The sequence below is a fragment of the Podarcis bocagei genome (genome assembly GCF_964188305.1).
Source record: "Podarcis bocagei genome assembly, chromosome: 1".
In the NCBI taxonomy this organism is placed as follows: domain Eukaryota; kingdom Metazoa; phylum Chordata; class Lepidosauria; order Squamata; family Lacertidae; genus Podarcis; species Podarcis bocagei.
In genome coordinates this window covers 22,600,566-22,611,794 of record NC_138125.1, presented here as the reverse complement: position 1 = coordinate 22,611,794, position 11,229 = coordinate 22,600,566, and the positions used below count along the sequence as shown (strand labels likewise).

At 46.4% G+C, this 11,229-nt stretch overlaps 1 protein-coding gene and 1 long non-coding RNA gene across 3 annotated transcripts; one reads left to right on the top strand and one right to left on the bottom strand.

Moving 5' to 3' along the window:
- Positions 1 to 3,275: 3,275 nt before the first annotated feature.
- LOC308575959 lies at positions 3,276 to 4,643 on the bottom strand. Its single transcript, XR_014002984.1, has 2 exons — positions 4,563 to 4,643; positions 3,276 to 3,578 (listed from the first exon to the last, which is right to left on the bottom strand). It is a non-coding gene; the product is annotated as an uncharacterized lncRNA (long non-coding RNA).
- On the top strand, positions 3,960 to 8,326 carry FAM181A (family with sequence similarity 181 member A). 2 transcript variants are annotated; one of them, XM_081174354.1, is made up of 2 exons: positions 3,960 to 4,854; positions 6,798 to 8,326. In XM_081174354.1, exon 2 carries the CDS (start codon positions 6,981 to 6,983, stop codon positions 7,893 to 7,895), a length of 915 nt encoding a protein of 304 aa, XP_081030480.1. In that variant the 5' UTR covers positions 3,960 to 4,854; positions 6,798 to 6,980; the 3' UTR covers positions 7,896 to 8,326. The 2 variants fall into 2 exon arrangements, with proteins under 2 accessions (XP_081030480.1, XP_081030481.1); XM_081174355.1 differs by lacking the exon at positions 3,960 to 4,854 and adding an exon at positions 4,868 to 5,490.
- Positions 8,327 to 11,229: the final 2,903 nt, after the last annotated feature.

The window sequence follows — 11,229 nt, the reverse complement described above, 5'->3', positions numbered from 1 at the left end:
TGTTCTGCAGTGCTGGTCTCTAACTTTAAACCTCAGCTAGCTGGTACCAAACAGCCTGGCTTGAATTTCAAGTAGGATATGATAATGTGTCTCTGCGAGCCCCAAAAATCAAATGCTATTTATCCATCCTTGAAGAAAAAAGAGGGTATCAAAGAAGCTTACATATAGCTTGCAGGCAGCTTATAGGGTCCTGACCCTGCTAAACTTCAGCAGCTGAAATGCATGCCACATGACTTTAGAGTCTAGACCATCCTCTGAAATGTCCTCTTTTAACTTATGATGCTTAGTTTCTGTTTCTTTCAGATATAATTTACCTACTGTGAGCCACATGCTTAATATGAGGCTAGTAAGAAAGTGATGTAGTTCAGTGATCAGGGGACCGATCCCCATGAAAACTGGGAAAGGCATTTGCCCCACTTCACCCCTGAGGATTGATTTAGGGTGTAGAAGAAGGAAATAATGGGTGTCTGGGCCAGCCCTATCACTAGACAGAATGAGGCAGTCATCCCAGGCAGCTGATCTTGAGCGTCATGAAAAGGCAGCAGATTGTTAGTTATTTCATTTATTATTAGTACCGTATTTATTATTATGCAGTTCAAAAGCACGTCAAAGTGCAAGTAGATAAATAGTTACCGCTCTGGCGGGAAGGTAAACGGTGTTTCTGTGTGCTGCTCTGGTTCACCAGAAGCGGCTTAGTCATGCTGGCCACATGACCCGGAAGCTGCACGCCGGCTCCCTCGGCCAATAAAGCGAGATGAGCGCCGCAACCCCAGAGTCGTCCACAACTGGACCTAACGGTCAGGGGTCCCTTTACCTTTACTATTATGCACTGCTCCGCTCTCCAAGTGTCAAGAGGTTCCTGTGCTTAGCCAGGGGTTGATTTCATTAGAATGAAGGTCAATGGAGACTAGAGGATGCATGGTTTTAGTTACATGTATTTAGTTAACACTCCCAACAGATTTTGCTTCTCCATCTCTAGGCACTGTGATCATCCGCAAGGATTTCCGTATGGTGGGGTTAATGTTGCCAGCCTCCATGTCATGTTTGCACACATCTTTGTAATGCAGAGTTGTTCTTCCAATGGGCCTGGTGCCTGAAGCCAGCTCCCCATAGAGCATGTCCTGTGGACACGATCAAGCCAGGTGTAGACATTGCTGAGACAGGAGTGTGAACATGGTGGGAATGTGGGCTTGGGAGAGTACATCTTTGTTTGAGACTCTGTCCTGCCATGTGATGCCCAAAATGGTGGAATACACCCCTATGACTCTACCAACAGAGGCATTTTATGACTCTATGTAGTTCTCCATTAGTGGAGCCATCCATTTTATACCCACTGAAATTTTGTCCACAAGTACAGGCATTATTTCCCTCAAAGAAGTTAATAGCAGCTATTGAGTGTATTGGGGTACCCGGAAAGTAGTGAATAAACCTAGTCACATTCTGTGGTGACCCTCTTGTACCAACTGAGCACATGGGGTGAATAGTTTTTCATCTCTAGCAAAGAATACACAACTATGACTTCTTATTAAGTCTTATGTCTCTCTCTCTCTCTCTCTCTCTCTGTTTGTCTGTCTGTCTACATACGTTTTCTGTATTTTATTTGGAGATGGCCAGACTCAAGATGTCATCTTAAGTAGGTTTTTTTAAAAAACACACAAACCCAACCTTTTCCTCTTTTGAGAAAAAGAAAGAGGTTTTGAAAGATAGGAGGAAGGTTTGCCGCATTTTAAATGCATTTGCTCTTGTGAAATATTCCCCACCCCTTTCAAACCTTCGCATACCAGAACACTCAGGAAGCCAGCTGTCAACAGAGTGACATGTCAGATATGAAGTGGCTCTACAGCTGGTCCCTGTCTGCATGCTGGGAAGGCATGTGGAGGCATTTTTTTCAACTGCTGTATGACTTTGACAGTCTCACAGTTAAAATGATGTATCATTCTTATGCCTTTCCTCAGTGGGCACTTCAAAGTGCATTAGAAACTCCAAGAGGAGTGCCCTATTGTTAATTGTTTCTTTCAGATGTACATTGGGACGTACATGGCTAAAGGAGAGAGGAACAAAAGGGTTCCGGTGGCCTCTTTGGAAAACCCCTGTGCAGCTCAACCTGAGTCTGACCTTGAAAGGGTTTCCTTTATTCAGAAAACCGTGCTCTTCACTCCATTGCCCTATTGTCATCCAGCGGCAGGGGAACGGGGTCTCTAAAGGAGGGAATGTCGGCACATCAAGAACAACTTTCTGCAGCAGCATGGAGTATTTAGCTGGGGGTCTTAAAACATTAAATACATCAGGCCCTAAATAATAATGCAAAAGGGAATGTGATGTTAAGATATAGCATGGGATTGCATCCCTACTGGTGTTTTTTCATACATGTTGCTACTAATAATCACTCAGGATCTGGCATAAGTTTGCTGCGATCTGTAAAACTTGTACCTCATTAAACTTTCTTGCAATGACTCTGGGCAGGAGCTCATTCAGCCAAAAGCATTCACTGCTTTTCGTCCCGTCCCCCCAGCAGAACTGAATGGTGCTCCAGATTTTTCAGTGATTGCTTGAGAAGTATATGTAATGAATGTATGAATCCAGAAAAAAACATCACAGAAGCAGGGCAAAAATGACACTAAAGAAGCAGCAAACAGGGGAAGCGATAGCAAAGAGCGGGATTTCAAAAAGGTAATTTAGCAGGACGTATTTCTGCCTACTGAAAAGTTTGACCTGGAAGTCAAAATGAGGTAACATTCTTTGCAACTCTAGCCTGACCACAGATTTTATACCACCTCTCTTCCAATGTACATAGCATGTCACTCCTCTGATTTCCAGCAACTGCTATTCAGAAGCAAATTGCCTCTGACTGTGGAGGCAGAGTAAAAAAAGTAAAAGGTAAAGTCGGTTAAGTCCAGTCAAAGGCAACTATGGGGTTTGGCAGCCATCTCGCTTCAGGCTGAGGGAGCTGGCGTTTGTCCACAGACAGCTTTCTGGGTCATGTGGCCAGCATGACTAAACTGCTTCTGGCGCAATGGAACACTGTGATGAAAGCCAGAGCGCACAGAAACACCATTTACCTTCCCACTGCAGCGGTACCTATTTATCTACTTGCACTGGTGTGCTTTCAAACTGCTAGGTTGGCAGGAGCTAGGAAGAGCAATGGGAGCTCACCCCATCATGCAGGTTCGAACTGCCAACCTTCTGATCAGCAAGTCCAAGAGGCTCAGTGGTTTAGACCGCAGCGCCACCCGCTCCCTATAGGAGGCAGAGTATAGCCATTGTGAACACAAAGATAGGAATTACTGACTTTTTTCTTCAGTGTGAACAGCAAGAGGCTTTGGCATAGCATTCCCGTTATTAGGCATCTCAGACATTCGGCCCCTTGCATAAGCCAAGACAGAAGCAATGAGCAGCTGGTGTGTCTATTGCTGTTCAAATTGGGAGGCAGAATGTTATCAAATCTATTGCCTATCCGGTGGTGTAGACTAGCTTCCAGAAACTGTTGAGAAGAACTGCTCTAAGCAAGCTCACAAAAATAGCAACCTCTTGTCTGTACTGCATCTTCCAGCTAAGGCTCACTGCTGTTGAAATAAATGCTGGAAAAGGAATCAGAACATTAAAATAACAATTGGCATAATTTGAAATTATTCAAGTTAACTTTTCTTTTTCCATGGTGAAAGGAAGATTAAATGCTTCACCAACAGTTTGGGGTCGGTATGCAATTGCACAACCTACTTCTTGACATTCCAAAAAGGTTATGTGAGTTTATCCTTAATTTGTGGTAATTAACTCCAATCCAAACTACACAAATTGCCAACCAATTCACAGTTACACAGTGCTCTAAGGGGACAAATATCAAAATAAATAAACAGTTTTGACTCAAAGGGAGATGATAAATTTTAATTATCCAAAATCTAGGTATATTATCTAGAACTTTTATAAATGTTCACAAAATAGAACGCTACAGTCCTATGCACTTCATTAGGAGTAAGCTAATTAGGAGTATGCTCCATTTATATCAATGAAATTTGCTTCTGAAAAAATAAGGTTAGGATCTGGATGTTAGTTTAACTTATTATTTCTAAAGCTCTTGTTATATTTCAACTTCAAGTCAATCATATAGAGCTGTTGTTGTTTTTTTAAACATTGGTTGACAAGCTAGTGCCCTGGTGGGGTACAGCTTTTGCTGCCCTGATCAGCATCAGTATTTGAGTGTTCATACAGAATTTTATATAACATGAAGTCCACAGTGTGTGTGCTAAGACTGAAAAACACTTGGACTCCTGTCTGCTCCAGTCTCAGTTGTGAGTGGACGTACCACATTGCAAGCTGGCTTTATTCCTGAATGTCTAGCATTTCTGAAATTCATTCAGGGTAACTTCACTCTCCCCCCACTGCTATTCTTAAAGATCTCTGTGGGGATAGCACACAGTGTGGGACTCCCAGGTTTAGCATGCTATTAAGTTATTGCCACCCCTAAGGACAATCCTGCAAGGAGGATGAGGACTCACATAACTCTGAATCAATAAAGGAAGCAGCTCAATTAGCATTTCACATGCTTTTCTTCCCTCTCTTCTTACCTTCCCTGCAGTGGGCATGCTTTCCCCTTAAAGGATTGTCCTGTTTCTGCTCCTTGCCAGCGTTGGCAGGGTGACAGTAGTCGAGTGTGCAAACTTGTGCTATTGTCCCTGGGCCAGGGGGAGTCATGGAGACCCACTAATATGACACAGGAAAATGTTTGCTGATGGCAATTCTATGGGCTTTGTCTAACTCTTTCTCCATCATGACGACTCGATTTAAGTCTCTAACTGTTTGACTACAGATGCAAGAGTACTATCCAACTCCATCCTTTTGTCCCGGTGGTTTGAATGGGTAATTCAGCTTTTGTGTGGCTCAATTGAGGGGGCAAACATAAAGACAAGATTCTTGAGCGCTCAAGCTCCTTTTCCATGGATATCTGTACATCTCTTTAGAGATTTGTTCCATTCCTACCTTTTTCTGACATCACCCTCCCTTTGGTGGATTTTTTATTTGGGGGGGGGGGGAGCAGAGGCCCCAATCAAGAACAGTTTAAAAAGTAGGCTAGCCAGGTCTTCGAAACTAGCATTGTCCAGTGTTACTCAAGCATGGCTACTGCCAGCCTTCAGACAGCTTTGGAGTAGTTTAGAGAAAAGGGCCTCAGCAAACTTGCTTTACTCATCCTCAGCATATCATGTTTGATTGTGTTTAAGAAAAGGGGGGCAGGGGGGCTGGAAAGGGGGGAATGGTAGGCATCACAGGGAAATGATCGTATTTATTAGCTGTCTTTCTGTGGCTGTCCCCATGGTGACAATTTGTGATGGCAAAGAATGTGAGAACGGGGAGCCTAATGCCTGATTGGGATGCTTTGTATTTGGCAAAGTGGCTTCTGATTGGCCTGAGAAAGCCTCCTAACTAGAAGGACTTGATATTCATTCAGTTTACTCAAGTGCCGCAAAACACTCACAGGGTCCGGCTGCTTCTCTAAAGGTTGGTAGTGTCTAACCTATGTAACAAGATTAGCTGGTGAGCTTCTTCTCTACCACAGAGTTACAGTAACACTCAATATTTAAGAGACAATCTAGCTGGGAGGGTGTGTGTGTTTGACTTATCGAGTGCCAAGAAAATGATGCATAGATTTCTAATCAATGGTTAAATGCTACCTGTCTAACAAGATTGACGAGTGGGGCCATAGTAGTAGAAAATGATGACTGTAAGACTGGGAGAGAGGGGAAGGAATATGTCAGATAGGGTATGAGTGTATGCATCAGTGGTGAGTTTGTAAAAGGGTTGCAAAGAAATGTGTGTTTAGCAGTACCTTCACAGTGGTCCTGAGTCTACATGGGAAGAAACAAGCATGTAAAACAATACTTATATTTGGCTAGTTATTGGGACCAAATGCATGTTTATCTAAGTTATTGTCTCAAGTGCCGCTTTTGTATTTTGCATAGAGTAACCTGAATGTGTGTGCATGAGAGAGAGTGTGCATGACACAATTGTATTTGGGTATCGGAATGGAGCTTTTAACAGCTTTGTGGATAACTATGTGAAGCAGCTATCAATGGCATTAAGAATGTGTGTCCATGCACACACACACACAAACAAACAAACAACCGTGTATAATAGATGTGTGAGACACAGAACATGTCAATATGTTGGACATTTTCATAAGCGACACTAAAAGCACATCTTTGCTCTCTTGCCCTAAATATACATGTAGATGTCAGTAATGCAGCACTACATCAAAATAGGGAAGAGTCTTTTTTTTCTTTTTAACACTGTAGATAACATACGCAGAACCTTTTGCGGGAAAGGATAAAAAGGTTTTTAATGTACATGCAACAGACCTGCAGCACAAACCCATGCCACTTCTTAACATCAAACTAAACGCATCTCCACTTTGCATGTGGCTAAAAACAAACAAAAGGGATGCCACCTTCTACTTTCACACGTTATGGGAGACACACACATGTCCTGAATCCCATCCCGGCATGTGCATTTGTAGATGTTCCAAATGCATGGTGTGTGCAAAAGGGAAATGTGAAAATGTGTGTGTCGGGCATTTTATCTTCGCAAAGGTTCTCTAGCGTGTCTGCCTTTGTCCCTTCCCTCAGGGGTTTATGCCAAGGGCGACTCGTCGTCCCCCTTTAGCCCAGCCTAGTGGTTCCCACAGACCACTTGAAAACTGCAGTGTCTTGGATGGGCCGCTTTATTTGTTTATTTTTATTATTAGCCTGCTGTTTCTGTTGCAATGATCCTCGCTCGATGCTGCATGATTTTGAATTGCCTTTTCACAGACCCTCTGCAGACCGCTGGGGGTGGTCCATGGACCCAGTTTGGGAACCACTGGCCTAGCCTGAGCATCATCATCACCTGCCGTGGAACTCGGGGTTGCCGAGCCGCGCTGCCCTGGGAGCGCGGGAGCCGGATCCCTCCTCTTCATGGACGGGCCCTCCTCCCCGGTCCCGGAGCTGTGAGAGATGGCCTCGGCCGACAGCGAGGTGAAGACTCTCCTCAACTTCGTCAACTTGGCCTCGAGCGACATCAAGGCGGCACTGGACAAGTCGGCTCCGTGCCGGCGCTCCGTCGACCATAGGAAGTACCTACAGAAGCAGCTCAAGCGCTTCTCCCAGAAATACTCCCGCCTGCCTCGCTGCCACCATCACCACCACCACCTGCAGCAGCAGCAGCCTCAGCCCGCCAGAGAGCGGAAGGCGCCTGAGGAGAGAGCGCGAGGAGGCCTCGAGGCTCCCGTCGGCCGGGGCGACAGAGACAGCAAGGCCTGCAAGGCCGCAGAGCCCGGCGAGCAGCAGCAGGGCGTCTCTGAGGCGACCGCTAGGCCCGACCAAGTGCCCATGAGGAAAAGGCAGCTGCCCGCCTCATTTTGGGAAGAGCCCCGGCCGACTCCGGGCCCTCTGGGCGGGAACGGGGTCGCCTTCCCGGCGGGAGCCGCTTCCAACTCCTCGTCACCGTCGTCGTCCTCCTCCTCCTCCTCCTCCTCCAAGGACTTGCCCGTCCTTGAGGCAAAGAAAAGTAAAAAAAGCCCGGATGGCGGGACGGTTAGCGCTGCCGAGAGCCCGCCGGGAAGCAGGCCGGACGCTGAGGCCGCGCAGGTGCTGAGCGCCTGGAGCTGCTGTCCATTTCAGTACCACGGACCGCAAGCCTCTCCCGGCGTCTACCCGCCGCCGCTCGCCGCCTCCCTTCCGCCGGTAGGCCCCTTCCCGGGCCTGGGCCTGTGGAGGAAAAACGCGGCCTCGCCGGCGGAGGGAGAGCCCTTCCGCAAGGCGGGCGGCGGCGGGGCAGGCCCGAAAGTGCACCGGCCGGTGGTGTGGAAGCCCATCCCCACCAAGCCCGCCGCGCCGCCCCCCATCTTCGGCGTCTTTGGGTACATCTAGGCCTGGCGGGCCTGTAGTCGCCGCCGCCTTGCGAGGGCCTCGCCTTTCGCTGGACCGTCCGCAGCGCCGCCTCGCCGGCGATGGAGGGAGCGGGGACAAAGGCCTGAAAGAATAGCCGGCCTGATTCTGCTCTCCCTCTCTTGTGTGGGGCGAGAATCCGGACCCCTGCAAGGACGGACCACCCGCGTTCTCCCCCTGGCTGGGTTGGCCAAGGAGGCATCAGGAACAAAAATCACGATGGTGAATTTATTCAGGAGTTGGCTACCTTTCCCCCCTCCCCCGCGTACAGTTGCAGAAGAGGATGTGCAAGGAAAGTGCAAGGCTTCACTGCCACTAATATGGGCTTCTGCAAACGAGAACTGCGTTCCTCCTGGCATGTAAATACCAAGGGCACTAAAGCAAATAAAAAGCCAATGAGTTGTTTTCTTTGAGCCTCCACCCTTCAAATGCTTTCAGATGGGGAAGTCTTTGCCTTCCTGTCTGCAAAAGAAAGACGAAAGGGAGCTGCTTTGCTTCTCCTGCATGTATGGCAATTGCTCTTTCCACCTGTAGTTGTTGAGTCTGACCTCTAGGCCAGGAATGGGGATGTTTGGGGCTGAATATGGCCTACCTGGAGGTAGTTTGGGGCTGAATATGAATAAGGCCTACCAGAATATGTCTGACCCTGGAGGTTCTCCTTAGCCCATTCGGCTCACCACAGCCCTACTCTGTACTTCCCTCCAGTGTTTTAGCTAACCTGGAATGTGTCATTGAATGTAATGATGCCTCTCGCTTGCCTGGATGGAGATCCATGCATGTGTAGAAGAACATGAGGCTTTTGTATTGCTGGAATGCAGCCAACTGGCATATCCAACTGGCATGCAGCCCCCAAAAGGTTGCTCATAAGAGAAGGTGGCCCTCCAGCTGAAAAAGGTCCCCCACCCCTGTTCTAGGGGTGATTCCCAGCTCTGCATGATTCTCTCTGGGTGCTTTTGTCAGCTTGAAGCAAGTGGTCTTGCACTGCTCTCACCAGGCATCCACTACACACTTTGGGATGAGAGACTTTCCATCAGGATATGTGTTAAAATCTTTTTATCACTGACAAGTAACATATGCCTTTGGAAACACACATTTGTCACGGTGGGAAGGGGACATACTAGAGGCAGAGGATGTGCTTTGTATACCAAAACCTAAGACTTAGGATCAGTCCCTACAACTTAGAAGTATAAGGATCTCATATAGCAGGTATAAAAAAAATATCTCCTGATGCTTGAAAGCTTACAGACCGTTGCCAGTCCACGCAGAACATACTTGGCTAGACCAAATAAAGCTGCTTCATTATTTGCAAATAAATGTTTGGGGGAGCAGGGAGGTGGGGGAGAAAGAAGTGATTTATGTAATGTTGCATTGCATGTTATTGCAGAAAGTGCCATGTATACAACCGCTCAGTTATTTTGCTGGATATAATGGCAGTGGCAGTGTTGGTTCTGAGTGAGGTTACAACCAGGTCCCGCTTGCAGGCTTCCACTAGGCATCTGGGTGGCCACAGTGAGAAGACAATGTTGGACTTTGAGTTGGTCCATTGGAGCTTTTATGTTCCCTGTCTACCTTTTAAAAGCAAGAGTTGCATGGACCTCTGGGACACGTGTGGTGCTGTGGGTTAAACCACAGAGCCTAGGACTTGCCGATCAGAAGGTCGGCGGTTAGAATCCCCGCGACGGGATGAGCTCCTGTTGCTCGGCCCCTGCTCCTGCCAACCTAGCAGTTTGAAAGCACATCAAAAGTGCTCCGGCGGGAAGGTAAACGGTGTTTCCATGCGCTGCTCTGGTTCACCGGAAGCGGCTTAGTCATGCTGGCCACATGACCCAGAAGCTGTACGCCGGCTCCCTCGGCCAATAAAGCAAGATGAGCGCTGCAACCCCAGAGTCGGTCACGACTGGACCTAATGGCCAGGGGTCCCTTTACTAGCTTACTAGCAAAAGAGCCCTAAATTTTATGGATTTGGTTTTGCTTACTAATTCAGTGATAGGAACCAGTTCTCATCAAAACTAGACTAGCTTAAATAGATTGGGAAACATGGGACAGATGTGAGTGCCCTATGAAGGAGGAATATATTTAAATGGGGGGAAATCATGGTGGATAGATCTGTCAATGGCTACCAGAAATAATGGCTAAATAGAATTCCATGTTTAGAGGCAGCAAGTAACTGGATACTAGTTGCCACAGAGCAGCAGTTGGAGAGAGCTGCTGTCTTCATGTGCTGCTTGTGAGCTGCCCGGAGCCATCTGGTTGGCAACTGTGAAAAACAGGGTGATGTTAGATGCATTTTTGGTTTGAACTAGGAGGTCTCTTCTTACATTTGAAAGATTATATGGCTCTTGCAGATACATGACCCCTAGAGGGCTTTTTCTAAGGTGTTCTCTTAGAGCAGGTTTGTAAACAGCAACTTTCTTAATCACCTGTTGCGAGTCAGAATTGGCTATAGGTGACCAAGCAGGGAAACTATATAAATTGAAACATGGTCTGCATACTCCACTGCTACACTGTTTAATGTTGAATAAAATAATGGGGTCAAGAGAAATAGCACAGGCACCATTTAGGAAGGGTGATAGGCAGTCCCTTCCCTTTTCATATTTCAGACCACATGTGATTATTCCTCAGTATCATTTACATGTTTCTGGTTTATTATGCAGTATTTTAAAAATGTTAATAACCACAACCTGTGTTCTTGAAGCACACCGTATTTTTGCAATTTAATCTTTAACATATCCTAGACTTTCCATTTAAGCCTCGTTATCAATCTTGCTTTTGAAATACCAGAATCATGAAATGTCTTGCAAATCTTTAATGCACTTGTGTGTGAAGGTAGCTTGAAACTTTCCAGGGACTCTTTTTGAGAGCATATGCTCTTTAATTAGTTAATTGTTATCTTCTAGATATTAACTATAGCGAAAGTAAATAATAAGAGTCGTGCCTTCACTGACACGAGGAATGTAGACTTTACTAGAATGTCATGTATTTACAGAAACAGGACAGTTGAACTGTGACTGTAAGCCAGCCAGCACTGTTTGCAAGCTGTTATCCATTCAGAGTAGACTTTAATCACTTGCTGCATGCCTCAATGACTGCACAGGTGTCAAATTGTGTGCCCTCAAAAAGCAGCAGTGAGGGTCAAAATCTGTCTTTTATATTATTATTCCTGCACCCTTTTTGAAGTTACTTAGCAGGACAAAGCAAGTGTAAGAGCTGGCTTGTAAACAGCCACTTACCTCATCACCTGTGATGAGACAGAATTGAATATAGGTAACCAGACAGAGAAGCTTTTGTAAACTGAAACATTTCTCTTTCTTTCAGT

Excerpts from the sequence above, each read along its gene's own strand:
- FAM181A (XM_081174354.1), top strand. The coding sequence starts at position 6,981 with ATGGCCTCGGCCGACAGCGAGGTGAAGACTCTCCTCAACTTCGTCAAC.